Here is a 21,258-nt window from a genome sequence, read left to right as displayed (position 1 = left end):
TATAATTACAAGTATCATTTATTTCTTACTATCTATGTAATTTGTGATCACGTAAGACGAATTCAAGACTTAAATTTTGTTTTACCTCCGTAATTCAAATTACAACAATAATAGACCAACTCTAACTTTTCATTTTTCTTTTTAATGTGATTATTATTCAGTATAAAGATAAATCACAAGAATAATTTGGAATAGAGTTAAAATGAAGTTCCTTTTTAATACTAACTATGATATATTTTAGTATTATTTATATTTTATTTAGATTTGACTGGAAATAACACAAAGTATCCTCCATCTTCTTTCATTCTTTTTATATGGCCGCAAGTTCCTTTTCTGTAGCATATTTCTTGTCCCTGTGGATGGTGACTAAGAATACATCTACAGTACACTCTGCTTGTCGTAAAAGGCGACTAAAAGAGTTACTCCGAAGTGCCACTGGCCGTTGGGGCTTAGGGTTTCCCTCATCCTAGCCCTTATACCCTCCTTCATATCCTCTTCTAACCTTATATCACTCTTTTAAATTTATGCCGGGTATGACAAAAACTTCGTCCTGGAGAGATGGGTGGGTCTCTGATAGCTGTCCATCTAAGGCAGTAAACCCTAACAGAAATCCTTCTAGTTGGGGGTTGATTCGTCGGGCATAAGTTATATTTATTTTATTAATAACTTCATACTTAATTTAGACATAAGTTGAATGATAATTCCTTAGTCAAACGCGATTTCGGCCAACCAAATTTTATCAAATTCGTTTTTTCGACAGCAAATTTGATTCGTATTGTGGTCGCACATAAGTGGAATCGTAGAAATATATAGAAACGGTAGTTTACTGAAGAGCCTGACTTAACTGCCTCATCTATCTTTCCTCAAAAAATTATTCAAGCAATACGCTGGGTTTTAAGAAACTGGTCCGTTTAAGAAGAATAAAACTGGAAAAACGATTTCCGCCTGGTTAATTTAGAAACCTAAACCCAGAGGCATCATCTCAGAGTGTTGAGACATTCTCAGAGAATACAGGTCCGAATTACTGGCGTTACTATTTTATTATTGGAGTACAAAATATAAAATTAAAGATCTCTCGTTTTCAACAATAATAAAAACTGACATTAATCAGCGCAGCAGTTGACGCCCAAAAAAACAAAATAATTTAAAAAAAAAACACTATAGAGAAAATTAAATTGCCTAACCCGCATAACAAGGTGTCAGCCGACAGCTCGGTTTGTTTTTTTGAGTATAGGCGAAAAGAGTGGAAATGATTTGTCCGCGCGTACACATACACACTCACTTATAGTACATATATATTTGTTCTTAGTGAGCTGGCCCGAATTTAATCTTTAAATTTAATTTAAAAAAAACTGAAACTTTTAACCAGAATTCCAAGTTGAAGGAAAGGATATCAGAAAGGAAGTGCGATTATATTGAAACGGCAAAAAGACAAAAAGCTTTCAAGTGTTCTGTATTTTGAATTTGGGCAAAATGTATTTGGTTGAGCTTTCAAATTTTATTTAATTTAACTGCCTTGGGGTTTGTAACTACCTTCAAATCATATCCCCAATACTTAAAAGCCAATCTCGGTCTAGCCCATCTACTTCTTTTGAGCCTACTAGCAGCCATGCTAGGACTCTACATCCTCCATCCAGCGCTTCCCTAAGCCTGTCTCGTTTACGCCATTTTTTTTCTGGAGGTAGTTTTTGAACTCTCTTTGGCCTGCGATCTTCGTCTATTCTCATTAGATGGCCGTACCATTTTAGGCGTTTAGATTCTGCAGTTTTGACACTTTTGTCTCCTACTTTAACTCTAATCACATAATTAGGGATATGCTGCCTTCTAGACAGACAATAACTTCTCCTTCAGAAGTCCATCTCCAGCGCTAGTAATCTGCTTTCCAAATTTGTTTGGTCATTGTCCAGGTTTCCTATAAAAGCGAGGTAGATCTTCTTCTTAGTTGACAGTCTTATTTCATTGCTCTAAAGAGTAGATTTCAAGGTACTAATAATCCTTTTTCCATTATTAACTTTATGCAAAATGTCCAGCCTTAGATTTCCCGCTAGTAGATAACCAGTATCCAAGGTATTTGAACTCCTCGCTGGTATCCAGTGTCCAGTTACCTATTGACAGTGGTAAGGCAGGTGCATTGAAAAACATGTATTCTGTTTTCTTCTTATCTGGAGTACGCATCTACCAATTTCCTAATAATGTAGCTAATATCATCGGCGTCAGAACCAATGACACCTTGATCAGGGAGAAGAAGCAACCCTGTTCTATTTGGACATCCGCATCCGAGCATCATGCTCTTCTACACCTTAAGGACCTGCTCGGTATAAATTAGATCTGAGTGGTTGCAAAAAAATTACAGTTATAAAGGAGGGTTTGCCCAATATTTTAACGAAAATTTGGGAATTTTTTCTTTTATAGAAAAAGAGAAAAAAATTGTCAAAGTTGGATGTTTTTCATCGTTACGCTTTTTCGTGCAGTTTTTGATGGTCAACCCTTATACAACTGTCCTACCGGACAGTTTTAACATGGAGTAGAAGAGAAGAGAGACAGCAACTTTTAAACCTTTGTTAACATGCAGACTTTCGGAAATGCGTCCGTCCACCCAATTTGGTTTGAAACGTTTATTAACGAAGTATTTTTTATTTATTGGAGATAATGAGGAGGTGTGATGTAACACCAAAGTTTCAAAGTATCATATTTTGTTTAAAGTGAAACATTATAATCATAAACTCCCTTTATTGGATGACTACTAAATTTAAAGACAACATTTTAAAGAAATTGTGTAAAGCGCATCTTAACCAATGCCCAAATTATGAAATCCCTTTTTATTTTCGAATTTGGGGGACCCCAATTAAAGCTGTGAAAACTGAAAATTGTAAAATCTGCCCTAGTGCAATACTTGCATTTACAAAAAGTAAGGGTAAAGTAATAAAAATTCAAATCAGATGCGAGAAAGGGAATTTAAACGCATAATCAAACAAACATCAATGGAGCTCATTACCTATGCACCTCTAAGCCTGTATGGGTGGATGAACTCGGAATTCAGTGTAGCCCAACTAATAAGATTTGGCTACAAATAGAGCGAGGGGTCTCTTTTTTATTATATAAAAAAATAAGACTAGCCTCTATTCAAGTCTAGAATAATTTCATTTAAGGCGTTTCTAAATAGAGGCCACCAAATTTCTTTTCCTGGTCGAACGTTCACTTATCATAAGTCGCGCTGCAATTTTTTATTCTTTCTTTTGAATTCCTTACCATAACAGCGCTTCCGTGTAATGTCGTCTTGAATTAACTATCCTTACGGGCAAGAGGGAACTAGGCGATCTAAGCCTAACACTGAAACACAAGACCTACACTTTTTATCCTTAAGATTTCCTTTGAACTTACTAAATTGTAGCAATTTATCCCAGTACAATCAGTTCTCATAAAGCGAATACTCTTTGACAGAGTTTGTGGTGCAAGAATGTTAAAAAGTAACCGTTTAGAACAGTGGTTATTCAATATTTCTGTTTACGTCTTTACTCTTCTTGTTTCACCATATATAACTCATGAATTAATACACAATAACTTCTTTATTTAATAATACACAATAACTTCATGAATTAATACACAATAACTTCATGAATTAATACCCAATAACTTCATGAATTAATACACAATAACTTCATGAATTAAAACACAATAACTTCTTTGTTTAAGGCGCCACGGTAGCCGAGCGGTTAGAGGCGAGACCTACGAAGCTAATATGTATTGTGGTACTGGGTTCGATTCCCCGGTCTTAGGCCTTGGATTTTATTTAATGGTTAATAAAAGAAATTTACAGTAAAGTATGTTAGCTAGTCGCCTCCGCCCTCGATACCTAATTTGGTGGTTGGACGTTAAGCCTCGTCTGAAAAAAGAGGCGATTACTTTACTTTACTAAAACTATATATATTGTAGAGCAGTGATCGGCGACCCATATGACCCGCGGGTTACCTAGTGACCCACTGGGAAAATTTTAGTGGACAAATCTTAATTACGACGATCGGTAGATATTCTTACCAACGAATTAAAGAGTGCTTATATTGGAGATGTGTCGCAAAATGTGATGAAATTCTGTTATTATACTGTAAACATTAGATTTTTTTTTTTTTTTTGAACTACCTAAACAGTCTGAATAGAAGGTAATAAAAAAATTATAACTGAAATTGGCAATCATATGTAAACTGATAGAATAATATGAAACTGACAGAGGTAGGCAGCTTCTGCGATTTCCCTTTTAAAATTCTGTAATTTCTTTTTGAATACATAGATTTAAGTGACTTCGTTTCGGAGCAGGGAACAACGATTCAAAAAAAGTGAGGAATAAAAAGCAACGGTTTTAAAATAAAATGACATTATAGAGGAAAATTATTGATTATATTTTTCGGGAGATCTATTTTATAGAACTACGTGAATAGAATTTTATGTCTAAAAGTCTTTGTTCTAATTAGTTTCTGTCAAAAACCTATGGTGGCGTTGAAACAACAAATGGAATTGCAGAGATTTTGCCTTAATAGTGTAATATTGCTATAACAAACCCCATTTTGTGAAACCTTTTTTATTTTTAAGTCAAGGTAGCTTAAAACAAATATTTTTTGTTCGAAAGAGTTCATTGTACAAGGCGTAAAAGAAATTAAAAAGTTATTTTAGATCATTCTTTACATCACATAGAATGTGAGTCAGAACATACACCAATTAATGAATACTATAGAATAGATGGGTTGACAATTTATACTTTTGAATAAGAGCTTTTGATGAATGCATCAAAGTAAACAGTTATTTAAAAAAAGAACAAAAAATTAAAAAAGAAATTGTAGTTAGGATAGCTGAGTAGGGAGTGTGTCGTTTGATTTGAAATGTAGTAATTATGTTGAAATTGTGGTTCTTTACAGCTTCACAAAGATAGCTATGATATTGACGAAAAGAATCTAATAGATAACTTGTGGTGCGCGCGCAGAATTATATGAAACGGATCAAACAAGTTGTATAGAAAGGGCCTTTCAATTAAAATTATACAGCAATACAAAACTCGGCAAAGTGTGTTGAACATGAGCCGGCGCGTACACTTGGTGACAACACTCCGAGGCTACCAGAACTTTAGTTTCGCTTGATCTTCTTTTATCAAACGATTTTTTTTCTTTTTTTTTAAATTGTATCAGTACACTTGCAGTCCCCCTTTAATTGCAACTCCTCACCGCGTGCTTTTTTTGTATGTTACTTCAAACGCTTTAACACAAATGAACATCAGGACTAGAACCTAACCTCTCTAGATTTGCTTAATTAAAAATGCATCCTCTCACTTAAAAAATTAATAAAAAAAAAGCAAGTGATTCTACTTTGATGTTTTATACTGCCAGCTTATGCAGCAGCAAATGCATCTTGTTTTAAAATTGGATGAGACGACATTCAATTATAAATAACAGAATCTAGGAACTTGTAACTATAAAACTAGTGTGAACACTCAATTTTACTGAATATATTTAAACTTATTAGTTGTCAACAATCATTGCATTTTGCATGAACTTGAAACTCCACTAAAGTGAAACAATTATACTTGAATGAAGCGTCACTTTCCATCTTCCCCCCCCTGCTAACTAAATCCAGCAGAAATGTCGCGTACTTTTATACCTCAAACGGATGTTTCCGTGAGCATTTCCATCGCGTATTCATTTCATTTTATAAAGTTTCTTTATATCGCTAATATCGCATCTAGCTGGTCGCCTCAAGATTTCTGTTAAAGGAGCCTCTACAGCTAACTGTCCTGCGAAGGATAGCGTCAGAACCGGATTTACCTATAGGCTAACTAGGCTTCAGCCTAGGGCCTCAAGATCAAGAGTGGCCTACATTCAAATTGTTAGCCAAATTAAAACTACACTATTCTAAAAACAGTACCAATAGCAACATGTTCCATTTAACATATTGATATGTATATCAAAGTGGTGATGTATTTTATTATCTCTCATGTAATTTACTAACTTAAAAATGGGAGGTGAAAGGGCCTCATAAGTGGAATAGCCTAGGGCCTCTTTTCATCTAAATCCGGCCCTAGATAGCGTACCTTTTAGAAAACAGTCCTTACAATGGCAGTGCACTGAGAACGCGCCAATGGACCTTCAGCTATTATTGGCCTCAAACTAATAAAGAAAACTGTAAACTGTTCATTATTTTTGGTGACTGATTCCGTAGTTTCAATAGGATGAAAAAATAAATGACAGTTTCAGTCATGCTTAAACTTTATTCTGCCGAGCTTTCTGCCTAGGGACTAGGTCATCTTCAGGGCTAGTTTACAAAGTAATATTTTTACATTACAGGGTTGGTGAGTCCTCTGTCTTGTCTGTTCATGAACTCTGTCCATGTCTGTCTCTGTCCAACCCTGTAATGTAAAATATTACTTTGTAAACTAGCCCTGAAGATGGACCTAGTCCCTAAGTCGAAAGGTCGGCAGGATAAATGTATCACGACTGAAAACTGGCATTTATTTTTTCTTCCTATTGAAAACTGTAAGGATTATATCATAGTTAGAGGAGCTCTTTAGGAGTGTTCCTCAAGAGATTTTCGCTTTTAAAGAACCTAAGGATATGCCCTGCTCGAGCCTTATTTATAAAATACCCTAAGCCGGCTTTGTAAATAAATAAAAAATTAAAATAAATATGATATTAAAAGTAAGAAACTAAGATTTAAAAAAAAAGGAAAAAAGAACCGTTGGCTAACGAGGGAGAGAACATGCATCATACTAACGAGCTCACTTCGCTCCGCACAAACAAAAACGGGTTGGTATGAGCGTGTTTGTCAACTATAAAGGGGGGGGTGACACTGGGACGCTTGTAAAAATAGATAATGTTTATTAGAATGAATCGGGCTGGTTATTTCAGCGGCATACTTGAAGAGAAATCCCTTGAAATTGTGTGCATGTGTTTGTAAGTTTAAAGAGTAGTGTACGAGACTATCAGCCGGTGGCGTCTTGACACGACCAGAGGCCGATCAACACTGAGGTAGCACTTATATATGAAACTAGATGAGACTCCCAGATAGCATCAGTCAAGAACCTTAACTCACACACATCTTATTGTATTAATTAGAATAAGTCTTATATATATGAATAATATATAATATAAAAAGAGGAATAAAGCCGGCCGGCTTCATAAAAGCCGACAGACTAGCTCAGACAGAGCTTACAGCTAATACACTTTGAAAATTTAGCCCTCGCAAACCAATACAATGCAAAGCAATAATCAAATTTTGCTTTTAAAAAAAATGTTGGTTTTTGTTTTTTTTACGAAAAGCAACTTTTTTTTCTTACTGCATTTCGAATAAAACCATCGCTTCTCTCTCAGAACTTTGCTAAAATTAGTCAGTAAAAGTGATCTGATTCAAAAATTCAGTCGCGTTTCATTTATTTCTTAAAATGGGTTCCGAGGAACATAAGTGTTCTGTAAATTCGCATCTAGTGTTTCGATTTAAAAAAAAAAAATTGTAATACTAATGCAATAAATAGTTCAAATGCAGTTAAACTGATATGTTATTCAAAGAAGTCAAAACCAAAAACTATAGAAAGGTTCAGAGAAGAATTGGTAAGCATCTATCTAACATTATGTTTATGATCAGAGGTATCATTTGAACAAATATCGCTTTCTAGCCAAGACTGCATAATATTATGTCTAATCACACTTCCTTCATGTTGAATGCAAAGAATAGGAGAGAATGAATCATGTTTCTTAGCAGTTCTGAACTGTCTAAATATTGCATAAAGTGCTGCTTTGCCTACGAAAGATCAATTAATACTGCGTCTTGATTTAATGATTAGTTTTATATACAGGGTGTTCAGCATAAGACTACGGTAACTTCGGGAGGCGATTCTGGGCATCATTTGCAACAAAAAATTCCATATAAACTATGGCTCGATTCGGCTCCGTTTTATAGATATTTTTAATTTTATGTTTTTTCAAGATGTTACTACTTTTTAGCAAAAAGCTGTCTATATTTCTGAAACTATTAAAGCTACAGCTATTTTAATAAGCTCATTAGAAAGAAGGTTAAATTTCCTTTTAAATAAGCTAATTTGTATTCCAAAATAATAATATTAAGTATTTTACTTTGTGGCCCAAACATAAGAAATAGCAAGTTTCTAATTTTTTCCAAAAACTTTGACTTCATTTTTCTCAAAAACATTTTATATGAAAAAACCGTGCACTATTCAGGAAAAACATCTACATACGATCACCTTTCGAACGGTATACAATAATTGGGGTTATGTTAAAAATTGATGCAGAAATCTGTGATTAATTGCAAAAAAGTAGGCCTCAAAACAGCGTCGGCAAATGATGCCCAGAATTGCCTCCCGAAGTTACCGTAGTCTTATGCTGAACACCCTGTATATAAAAACTATTATTATCGTGTAACTATAAAATTCAACTTTCGAGTTTGTTTTTATCTAATTTTCTTCGGAATAATCCATCACTTAGTACTGAACAAAGTTTTATAAACTCTGTTAAAAATGTGGTTAGGTGCGTTGTTCTAGAACCAGAGTTTCCTAACCTTTTTTGGCTCACCGTACCATTTGGTAGTACATCATGCTAAATTGCACCACTTCGTAAAAATGATTGTAGTTCATGAAATTTCTTTTTCCGAGTGTTATTTTACTATTACTATCTTTATTGGTATAGAGATACCAATGTATCTGTTACTAAGGAGTTCATGTTCACTTTATAAACTTTGTAAAGTGTAAGATCTTAGTTTTAAAACTTGTTTTTAAATTAAATTTAATGTTGCTTGGATAGAGCTTACTCTCATTACAATCCAGTCTCTTTAAGCAGATCTTTACACAGTTATCATTCAAGCTCTGTCACATGATAATTCTATTAAATTTTCTTTATCTTTTATCGATAATGATGTAGCTTTTCCTAAATTTTCTTTATAGAAAGGGCTTTGAAATCCAATTATTCGTGTTTTCGGGTTTTGGAAAATACTCCAAGAAAGACAATTTTAATCCTGTTAAATGTGCTATTATATTTTCTCGTATACTTATCTCGAGATAGATTAACCTTATTACTGCACATATTAACAATTTTACTGTATAATATTAATAATTAAAATAATTTTTATGAATTATAAGAAAAAAAGTTTCTATGATATTTTTATGCTTTAATTTTTTTTTTTTTTTTAATTTTTTATGCCCGCCATTATTGATTATTTTCGCGTACCACCAACACCAACCAGCGTACGCGTACCACAGGCTGGGAAACGCTGTTTCTGGACAATATCTTAGATTCTATCCGTCTTAGCTCCCATCTTTATTGTATTCCTGTTCAGCTTCAGTGTTTCACGCATCATCAGAAGTATCTGATATTAGTTTAGTGTGGAGATTTCAACTGCACTTATATTATCCCGAACTACACTTGTACATATAATGGTGCTAGACAAAGATCAAACACATTTACCCTTTGGAGCGCCTCAGCTTCTTTAGCACACAACTTAAACCAGACCTATATACATACCGGAAATGACGCAAAACAAATTGTTTACCTAGAAAATGTTTTGTATAAAACTGGTAACTTATTACTTAAACAGTTTGCATTGCAAATTCGTTTAAAACTGAGAAACTTGTTTGGTAAAATACAATTATAGGTTAACCGCTTATAAACTTCGAAAATAAAAAGGTTGCCTTAAACAGATTCTCTTTTATTACGAAGGTGATAAAACAAGGCAATATACAGAAGTACCACTATACAGGGTGTCGATAGTTACCAATTATCTGGGAACACAACCAATTTCATTTTCATAGGATTCAGAAATGACAAAATACTTGTTAAAATATCTTTCTAAATCATTGTGTGTAAATTTTCTTTTAGATAATAATTAAAGATAGTCTTCAATATTCTTAATTAAGATAGTTTGTTCCATCAATCAAGCAAATTACGACTACCGAAAGAAAAGTCAAAAGTACGAAAAAGAGATATACGGTGTTAAAATGGTAACACGTTTCTTACAAATTAGACATAGACATATATTTCTTATTGTTAATAAAAAAAATGTGATATAGTACTTGAGTCTGGTACAGGAAACAAGGAAATAAGGAAGAACAAAACCAAAAAGTCAAATAAAAACAGCGCACTTATCAAAGAATAAAATTTTTAGAGTATACGAGGGTCGTTTGAAAAGTCCGTGCAAAAATAAAAACTACTTAATTTTTTGGGGTAAACCTTTTTTATTTTTCAACATAGTCTCCTTTTAGGCTTATACACTTCGTCCAACGCTGCTCTAGTTTGTTGATCCCTTCCGAATAATAGGATTTGGGTCTGAAAAATAGCCATTCGTTTCTGCAATCACCTCCTCGTTTGAATAAAATCTTTTACCCGCCAGCCATTTCTTCATATTGGGGAACAAATAGTAGTCCGAGGGAGCCAAGTCTGGAGAATAGGGGGGATGTGAAACGAGTTGGAACCCTATTTCCATTAATTTTGCGACCACAACTGCTGAGGTGTGAGCTGGTGCGTTGTCGTGATGGAAAAGGACTTTTTTGTGGGCCAATCGTGGGCGTTTTTCTTGCAGCTCGGTTTTCAAACGGTCCAATAACGATGAATAATATGCACCTGTAATAGTTTTACCCTTTTCCAGAAAGTCGATGAGGATTATTCCTTACGAATCCCAAAAGACAGACGCCATAATCTTTCCGGCCGAAGGAACGGTCTTCGCCTTTTTTGGCGCAGATTCCCCCTTGGTAACCCATTGTTTAGATTGTTCTTTGGTCTCAGGAGTGTTGTGATGTATCCATGTTTCATCCACAGTGACGAAACGACGCTTAAAGTCCTGCGGATTCTTCTGGAACAGCTGCAAACCGTCCTTGCAACATTTCACACGATTTCGTTTTTGGTCAAGCGTGAGCAATCGCGGCACCCATCTTGCGGATAGCTTTGTCATGTCCAAATGTTGATGCAAAATATTATGTACCCGTTCATTCGAGATGCCCACAGCACTAGCAATCTCACGCACCTTCACTCTTCTATCATCCATCACCATATCATGGATTTTATCAATGATTTCTGGAGTAGTAACCTCAACAGGGCGCCCAGAACGTTCAGCGTCACTTGTGCCCATATGGCCACTCCGAAAATTTTGAAACCACTTATAAACTGTTCTAATCGAAGGTGCAGAGTCACCATAATGTTTATCAAGCTTCTCTTTAGTCTCCTGAGGCGTTTTGCCTTTCATTAAGTAGTGTTTAATAGACACACGAAATTCTTTTTCGTACATTTTTTGAAAATCACTCGACTTCCTCGATTCAAACGAATGCCAAACACAAAGAAATAGACCGATCTGGCTGAAACTTGGTGTGTGTTCTTACAAGAGATGCTACTAACTAAACATAACCTCGATACGCGCCAGTGGTGCTATCTCTCTGACTTTGCACGGACTTTTCAAACGACCCTCGTATAGTAACGGAGATGTTCGGTTTTCTGTTTTTAAGATCTTATATTTCCCTTAGATTTTGAATCGCGATATCTCGCTTAGAAAATTAGGAACTAATTGAAATTTGGCACAATTGATGAGAACACATTTGAGTAAAGAATGGTTATGATTTGGGAATGGTTATGTATTGGGGATATACGTTTTTTTTTAATTTTTTTGGTCTTACACTTTATTTTGATTTTTAATTGCAATATCTTGCGAGAAAATTTTGAGAACGCGATGAATTTTTGTGCAAATAGTGTCCAGGAACGAGTACTATTTATTTTCTGTTTTTATTGAGGCAAACAAGTTCACTGCAGACTAGATCGGTTCAAAATATAGTGTTAACATTATCTACAGGGCAGTCAACGTTAGGTGGTTCTTCTAAACGGGACTAGCTGTGCTTAGTATTGTTTCATCCCTCTCAGAACATCAACCTAGATGGTTTTTTGGCAATAACGCGCAACACCCATTCTAAGTATCAAAGTTATGAAATTGCTCTCTCTGTACTACCATATTAGTTTTTCTTTGCCTCTTTAGTTATGTTGCAGATTAAAATGGCTGCGTCTGAGGAAAAACGTTACCCACATACGTCTAACAAATGTAAATTTTCCGAATAAAAGGGTTTTTCTTTTATATTTTTTTTTGTTAGTATATTTGGGAAATTCACCTTGCACTGTATCCGACCGCCGAAATCCAATCCTCACTCGCAGCCATTTGGACATCTGCAAAAGAAAACAAACCAAAATGAACAGTGATAATTCTTTATTAGTTTTCTCAATGGTAATTCTAAAATAATAATCTTTTTCTATGTCTAATGTGTTGCAGAGACATTTGATCGCAATTTCCTTGGTTAAATTTTACCTTAATTTATTGAAATTTAACTATTATAATTTACTATTATGAGAGAATGATGATGTAAGTGCTTTAAAACACTAGCTTTCTTGAGGAATTTCTTTTTGAGCATTGCTGGGTTCAGTTGGGTCATACAGCCTCATATGATACATCGTGCTACAATATTTATTTTCTCATTCTATTACTAGATAAGAAAATTTAGCCATACGATCAAATCAACTATTTAAAATTGGTTTCTGTGTGAACTAGCATTTCACAAAAATGGAAAACCACAGAAAATAGAAGCTTATATTTCGATTTAGTCCCACCAGAGAGCCCGACTGTATCTTAGCGATCAAATTTTTTGAAAGTACTATACTTTACTATTTAAATTTTTCACTTTTTTTGTGATATTCTCGAGATATATAACTGTTTTTGGTTTAATTTTTAGTAACATTTTTCTGGAGTAATTCGATATACTACACTTCAGCCTTATTCGTTATATATGTATATAAAACCAGATCTTAGGGGCGGGTGTTGGTCTAGTGGTCAAGAGTGTGGCTTTGTGTGTGGGAGATCCCCAGTTCGAATACCGCGTATGGCTACTTTTTATTTGTTAGAAAAAATTGTTTATAGTAAAGTATGAGCTTCCGCCATCGTCCACGACACCGCTGAAAAAAAATAGGCGATTACTTTACTTTACTAAAACCAGATCTGCTGAACAGAGTTGAGAAGCTGTAGACGCCAAATAGATATATTTATTTTATAGTTTTCTTAATCGCAGGTCAGTACCACTTCCAAAAGAGAGAACATTCCAGGGCTAAAGCCTTTTCAGTCTACAGGGTCGGTCGATATCTTAGGGTAAAGTACAAGAGGATTTAAAGGCAGAAGCGAAGAAGTTTTGCAACTTATTTTACCTGGCGTAGATCTCGATCAGATATATAGGAAAATCTCAGAGCATTGCGGACAGATTCATTGCTCACGTAAAATGAAGCATTTACAAATACCTTTCATTTTTTTGAGGGGGATTTTGAATTGTTAAGCTTGGATGTTGAGGAATTTAATTGGTAAGACATGAAGGTTTCATTGTAGAGTTCTATATCAGCTTTAGTTTGGAAGGGCTTGAACGATTGTCTTTGTTTCATCCGTTCCTGACGTTTTTTTTGCAGAGTTTAAGAGTTCTAGGCGAGCTTCTTGTCAATGTAAATTGCAAGATATCTCACCTGATTAGCCGTAGGAAGTGGAGTATATTGCGAAGGATATAAGGTGTGTCAATTTTTCCCATTTTTGTCTAGCACCATTTCCAGAATGATAAGCTGATGTGTACTTTGAGGAAGTGACAGCACCTGAATGAACTGTCCTGCACAATCTAATGAAAGTTGGGAGCCAGTTCATTTTCCTGAGATCCACCATTGAGCAGTAAGAAGTAAGGGATGACTGCATCTCCTTCGCTAAAAGGAGTTCTGTGAGCTAACTGCGAAGGAATAGGAATATTGATCAAAGATGATCCTCAAGAAATGACAGCAGACTTGGGTACAGGTCTCTTTCGAAGGCTTTGGCCACATACAAAAATATTTAACTGTCGGAATCGATCAATATTATTTGATTAAATAATGAACGTATCGATCTAATGACGTGATGTTCAACACCATCATATTGGCTCTATAACTGAGACACTGAATTAGAATATTAATTAATTACTAACTGCTGGTTAGATAGAGGAAAATGCTACAAAACGAAAGAAACGTGGGAATTGACGGATACCCACGAACATAGGTGTGCCAGAATTCTTCATACCTGAATGTTCCATAATTATTAAACTTAGCTTGTTTGTTTAATATTTAATTAAAATTTGAATAAGCTATAATTATGAATAAATGTGCGGACTCGAAGCAGTGGCATTGCTGCCAAAATTAAAATCAAAACCAAAAATCCCTTTAAAATTTTTTGTTTTCATACTTGATACTGTCTAGCTGATGACTGTGTTTTGATAAGGAGGTTTGCATAAGTTGTGTTTATAAGAGCGGATGTGTTCTTTGAATCTGTCTTGGATTTCGCTCCCGCTTTGGTCAATGTAGGTACTATCATAGTTTGGACGAATTAGTTTGAAAATACCGCTGTTGTCGTAAGGGTTGTTAATTTCGATTTGTGTAAATAAACAGAAAATTGAGAATAAAGGTTACTTTTCTTGGGAAGTAGGCCAAAATAATATTGTAGGTCATGTTTCATGATCAAATTGTTCTCCACCATTTTGTATTTTATTTACACAGCGCTGCTATTAAACGATTTTTATAGTTTTAGTGATAAATAGTTTGATACCTCCTTTTAAAATCAATCTAAGTGCTACACTGTCTGGGTCTGTGATAACTAATCTATTCTAAACTATATTAATGAAAATTTAATGCTTTTAAAATTACTTAAATGATACTATTGTTATAAAATTTGAATAAAACACATTAAGTTTTTTTGTACGTTTCTAAATGGCTGCAATTACAAGCTGAAGTATCAATGAAATATTGGGTACTTGCTGATTTGTGTACCCTTTGACGTTTAACCAACCGTTATGCTTAACTTTTTAAAATTTTTGTTAAGGATTAACAATTATCATTTCTTTTACATTAATCAGGAACTTTCTCAGCACCTTAACAGTTAGGAAGGAAGGTGCATCAAAACCATTTGACATTAATAATGTCAAACAAATTATAATGGTTGATAAGTATAAGCCCCTGAAGGTGACCTAGTCCACAGGTCGAAAGTTTGGCAAAAAAGAAATTTACAAAAATCTTATTGAAATTGGGCAATTTCTACTCTTTGGATTAAAGAATCAAACACCAAAAACGATGAACAAATAATAAACGATCTAAAGTAAATTTTGTTAGAATTTAGAACTGTTGGTAGATACATAACTGTACACATGAAAATTGTAACTTTATTGCTGTCAGTTACAAAAGTAAAGATATTATGACCGTGAAGGGTAACGAGTATTTGAAAGCAAAGCTAGGGTAAATCCACTTTAAGATTATCTCAAAGCCTACTTAAACTAGATCAAATAGGGTTTTGCTTTAGGGTCCGGTAAGTGCTGCTAGATTAGTATGGCGCCTAACTTCTTAAAACCCTTTTCAAAAAAAAAAAAATTGTAAACTAGTGTCTTTTTTTGTTACAAATACTGATCATTTGCTTCTACCATAAGAGCGAGTATCGCATTTCCAAAGACTTTTTTCAACGTTATGTTTTCAACGGGAAATTCAAAATTGTTCAAGTTCCCTTAAGATCATATGCATGGATTAGTGTAACCAAAAAAATAATAAATTGACTAAATGTTTAAATTTCGTTTAGGTATCACGAGTGAGGAGAAGTTTTTGAATAAAATTAGCAACATTATGTACCATTCAGTTTACAGAATAATTTTCGTCGTTAGCACACCGTGTTGGTGTGTGAATGCTGTATTTTGGAATTTAATATCTCCAAAATCATAAATTGCAACACAAAAAAACGGTTAACTTTATTTGAAGGTTATATTTATGTATAGATGAGTCCTTTTATTGAATGGGATTTTTTAGAATTTTTTGAGATTTCCATAAAAATAGCTCAAATGATTTTATTTAAACTTTCTGTACAAATAATTGCCAACATTTTTGATTTTATCAATCAATCAGAGCCAGATTAATCAGTTTGATGTAGAGAACTGATTAACGAAATCTGATGGTTCTTTTTTTGAAAGTCCGAAGCCAGTTGGGTTTAGAATAAACATGCGTGGTACAATAGATAAAATCAAAAGAAGCTATCCTATACTTTAGACCTATACATTTTTTAATGCCTAACGATTTACAATTCTGTCTGGATAAAGTCCAAATTCACCTACATAAATATTTGCATAATTACAAATTTCCTAATAAAAAATCTATTTAGCTCAATCTTTGAAGTTTTAAATCAGTAATAGTTATTCCACGTAAGTGCTTTTTTTAAATTATTTATATTATTATTACATTTAAGGCAAGCCAACATCTTTAAGTCATTAGCTCCCGGAGATTTTGTTTTTCAGTACAACGCCAGTCTCCGTACATTGCTCTCTCATTACAGAAAACACTGTCAACGTAGATAACGTTTTTTAAAAAGCTTCAACAAATCAAAAAAGGTGACAGCTAGAACTAGCTTTCGAACCAGGGTTTTTATTAATCCAATACACAATCAAAAAAAACAATTGCCGAAATTTCAATTTTGGTATTTCTTCTTGAGTCCATCAAACAGGAAACGACAATAGTTTTGGTCTAAACAAAGAGCAAAAGAGTTTTCTGTGATCCCGTTTCTTTAAAATAATTCCAAACAATTGTTGTTATTTTACGACAATATTGATTTTATAACAGTTATAAAAGAGACGATCTCTCTCAAAGCATCATTTTTATAACACGCTGAGAACCAAGTATTTTGAAGTATTCTAAATATATAGAATGACACTTCATTCATTAAAATCGGTTCACGTGTCGATAATTTGAAACGATTGCTATACTTTCCCTTAACAAGTGTAAGAGCTGATCGCCGCTTTAATGTTACGTAGGGGAGCCCTAACTCTATCATCCTACCAAATTTTAACAAAATCGGGCCAAGATTTACAGAGTAATTAGTAATAATAATTTTGGAGGGGGCCTTACATAAAGGGGGCTAACTCCTCTCCCATTCGATGTACAGCGTCGAGACCCCCAAAAGGCACATCTACATAAAATTCCGAATCAAATGATACCTCATTCATGAAAATCGGTTCTCGCGTTTAGGCGCTACGTTGTTTACAAAAAAGGTAACAAGAAGAAGAAGAACAAGAAGAACAAGAACATTTTTTGAAAAAGCCGTTTTTGCTCATTTCGGCAACTTTTTTCTCAAAACCTATAAGATCTGGGTTGTTGCAAAAAAATTACAGTTTTAAAGGAGGATTTGCCCTTTATTTTAAAGAAAATTTGGGAATTTTATCTTTTATAGAAAAAGAGAAAAAAATTGTCAAAGTTGGGTGTTTTTCAATGTTACGCTTTTTCGTGCAGTTTTTGATGATCAACCCTTATACAACTGTCCTACCGGACAGTTTTAATTAGAAAGCTGTTTTTTGCCCTACTTGAGATAGGTACTGTTTTATTTGTCAGCCCTAGTGCATGTGAATGAAATGATCTAAGAAATCGTGCATTTTAAGTATTTACTGAGCAGTATGCTGTTTAGTAGTCATGCAACTATAGAAACCAGCATTAAATAAACTTATGCAGTTCCATTTGCAGCAGGGTTAGTAATTTATGCAATTAATACGAGATTGAAGTTCATTTTGTTTGTTTTTGTTTTGCTCTATATTTTTTATTATTTTAATAAAATAATCCAAATAATAACTAAATTAAACAAAATCATTCACAATTTTCAAAAGTTAATTGAAGATTGTTCTTAAATAAATTATAAAATTCTAGGATAGAGTTACTAAAAAATATATTACAACTCCCCTAATACTCCGGATTTTGATTTAACAAAAAAATAATAATGAAAATAACATTTAATAATTATTACATCAAAAAATAAAATAATGAAATGTAAAAAATAACGAATTTTGTACTTTGACTTTTTGTACTTTTAGCTATCAAGTCGGCATGTACTAAGCATTAAATATTTAAGTTACGCCAAATTTGATAGCTGTTAGAACAATTAAAAAATGAATAAATATTAAAAATACAAAAATAAAGAAGATGAACTTCATTGTATTTAATTGACAAGATACATAAATAGTTTATGATAGTCTAAGGTCAATCTTAACACCCCCAAAACCTCAATAGAATCAATTATTCCAAAAACAAGTTTTAAATAAAAGTGATAAATATTAGTTTTCAAAAAAATATGGATTCAAAAATCAAAATATAAAGAAAATCTTTGGAACTACCTTCGATTAAAATGTAACAATAAGGATTTAGCTCACTTTTCGTCCCGGAAAGTCTTGTTTGTAACGAGAGAACACTGCCCAGTAGCCGGAAGTAGGCTAGATAAGGCTCCAGGCGCCAAAATAACCCTTTAGATGTTTAAGCTTCTTGAAATTTTAAATATATTTACAAAATAGTTACACGTGAACTTGATTCTTCTCATTTACAAATCTATGCAATTCTAAAAAAAACAAATTTACAAAAGTTTTTTCTTCAAATTTATCAGTATTAGTAAACTGATTTATTAGAGAAAGTGTCACTAATCCCACAATCGTTCAAAAATGGTTTTTAATTTGAAAATTGTTTGAACTAAAAGTGATAAGCCTACATAAATGAATACTTTAATGAAACTTCTTGGTAAAAATATTCCTTTTCTAATGGCCAAAACTTGGGATATAATTATTCAGTAAAATCGCATTTTATGTTGGCTAATTTTGACCAAAACTATATTTTTTGCTTCCGTATTTGGAACATCAAATTAATTTTTTTTAAATTTAGTAATGTATGGGTACAGATACACATCTGTCTATTGAAAATCTCAAAATTGACCCATATTAATCGAATTTTTAAAACTTTATTTTGATTTTGGTCGACTAATCGCATAAGACAAGTTTATTTACTGGGAATGAGAAGATAGAAACAAATGTAGTATGAACATTTACACGACTTAGCTATTAAAGTAGATACTTCATAATTTTCTTGTTACAAAACATAGTATTTTTAGAAAGAAAAGGCGGTGAAACTTTCCTAGATAAGCACTTATCTACAACAAAACTTTGTGGTGTTGCACTTTACAATTTAACAGATAGATGGAAGGTATTTTTAACAATCAATTAGCAAATGGAATCGTACATTGTAACAAAAGAAATTTCAGAGTCATGTTTATTTGTAGTGGAAATCACTGTGACGCCCCAAAACACCAAGAACATTATTAATATAAAACTTTTCCAGCAACAAGTACCCATAATCCTTCCGTTAATTAATGTAAAATCAAAGTTTCAGGAAAACTTTGTGACCCGCTTTCGTGAAAACAGAAAATAAATGTCGAAACAAAAATTATTCATTCAAGACTAATTTTTCATTTAATTTGAAATGTTCCATATAAATTTGATTATTATTATTATTATTATTATTATTAATAAAGAACCTAATGGTAGATTCTACTGAAATCGCACCGTTAGAGAAAAGCGATAACTTGCACAATTTTTTCTAAAACGACAGTAAGACTGTAACAATTAGAATTAAAGGTTTAAGCTTCATGTATTCAAAGTTCTATTCAGAAATCTTGTAGTCTGAAAATGAATAAAGATCAGAAACCAGTCACGCATTCTTTGACAGTTAAAAGAAAAAATTACGTGATTATTGAAGAGATAAAGCCTTAAGTTGATTAAACAAAAAAAGTATTAATAATCTCAAAATTCATTAACTACGTACTTATAATTTTAATTTCATTGTGGTTGGAATTATTTTTTATTTTTCTAAAATCATTTAAAACATTTTTACTGACAAAACGTTGTTTTATACTTTATCAAAGAAAAGGTTGACATTTACCCATTATTTAAATATTTAACCGGAATATTTTATGATTTTCACGAATCATTTATGGATTCAAATCTTAATTAGCAATAAAATTTTTTTAAAAAAAGGAAATATTTATATAAATAATAAAACACAAAATATAAATTGTGTTCTTTAGAATCGAATAAGTAGTTTTGAGTATTTAATAAATAACGAATTTATCCCATAGATTTGAAAAATAAAATAATATTAATAATAATAATTTTGAAATTCTAGCTGCTGAGTTATCTTTCGAGAATGGCAAAATAGATAATCAAAAGTTGGCAACTGTTTACAAATGGATGAACCGTAAAAAGGGCGCCGTCGTATTTTTTCAGGTGATGAGCCTTCAACCTTGATTAAAGTGAAGGCTCATTTTCCATTATATGTAACTTGAAATCATAAGCGAACCTTTAGCTCGATTCTAAATTCTACAAAAGATAGTCTGAAATTTTATCAAATTTAATCGTAAAACAAAGTTCATTATGAGAATATTAATTAAGCAATTATAGTAACTATTAAAAGAACTTTCAAATATGGACTGATTGAATAAAAATGAAAATATTAAAGAATACAGTAAAATATAAAGTATATAGTTTCATTTTAATTGATTAAAACTTAAAAAATGGAACCAAAACTTCTTTAAAACCGCATTACTAAACCGTGAACGAAACTAAAAGAAAAAAGTTCCATTAAAAATAGTTCTTTGACGCAGAGGTTTCCGTTTTTTTTTAAAAAAAACAAAGAAAAGCGGAATAAAAATTTCTGGATCTTCCAGAAATTACAACCTAACGTTCGAATTACACTGCGTAAAATTTTTGCCGGAAAATGATAATAATAAATTATTATTATTTTGAGAAAGAAACAGAAAGATTTTTAGGTAAATTTGTTGGTAGGTTGCCCGCTGTGAGAGAGTGTACACATTCCGATTCGCTTAAAGAATCAGACATGGAAGATCCATCCATAAGGTTAATGATGTATAGAAACCTTCAGTTTATTTGGATCAAAAGGTGGCTAAGATAAAGAAGCCAAATCTCCAGGATAAACGGCTAAATACCGTGGATAGTCTGCGATTTCGCCGCTGCTGGTGAACTACGAATCCCTCCAGTACACGTGACCAAGTGTAAACTTGGTTTATCTAGAAAACAGAAATTCGTTGTGATTTTATAAATCTCGGGACAGTGAGTTTCATTTTTTTAAAAAGATCTTTTCAAAAGCAATTTTTTCATATTAATAATTACAAATTTACAAAACACCCAAAACAAAATTTACTAGCTTATTCCTAAAGCCTTCAAAATGTAGTTTTTAAACTGTGTACAAAAGTTAATTGTGTAATCTGTTAATAAAACAATTGTATGAAATATTTGGTGACAGCATCGATTAAGAAGTCCATATTTGAGAAAAATCAAAAACGTAACGTTATCAGCAGTGTTAAGACAAACTGAGTCATGACTAAATTAGTCATAGT

The 21,258-nt window shown here is 32.9% G+C and overlaps 1 protein-coding gene across 3 annotated transcripts in view; it reads right to left on the bottom strand.

Annotated features, from left to right (window-relative positions):
• Positions 1–21,258, bottom strand: part of toy (paired box 6 protein twin of eyeless) — a 135,188-nt gene that overhangs the window by 113,094 nt on the left and 836 nt on the right. For 2 of the 3 annotated variants that reach the window (XM_074143245.1, XM_074143247.1), the window contains exon 2: positions 12,131–12,185. In XM_074143245.1, coding sequence (XP_073999346.1) covers positions 12,131–12,177 — 47 coding nt within the window. In that variant the 5' untranslated portion in view covers positions 12,178–12,185. Of the gene's footprint in view, positions 1–12,130; positions 12,606–21,258 lie in introns of those variants that run through there. The other variant, XM_074143246.1, reaches the window with a different exon arrangement.

The sequence above is a fragment of the Rhodnius prolixus genome, unplaced genomic scaffold (assembly GCF_049639745.1).
Source record: "Rhodnius prolixus isolate KJV_2025 unplaced genomic scaffold, Rpr scaffold_12, whole genome shotgun sequence".
NCBI lineage: Eukaryota > Metazoa > Arthropoda > Insecta > Hemiptera > Reduviidae > Rhodnius > Rhodnius prolixus.
The sequence above is the reverse complement of the archived record's forward strand: the minus strand, read 5'-3'. Positions and strand labels throughout refer to the sequence as shown.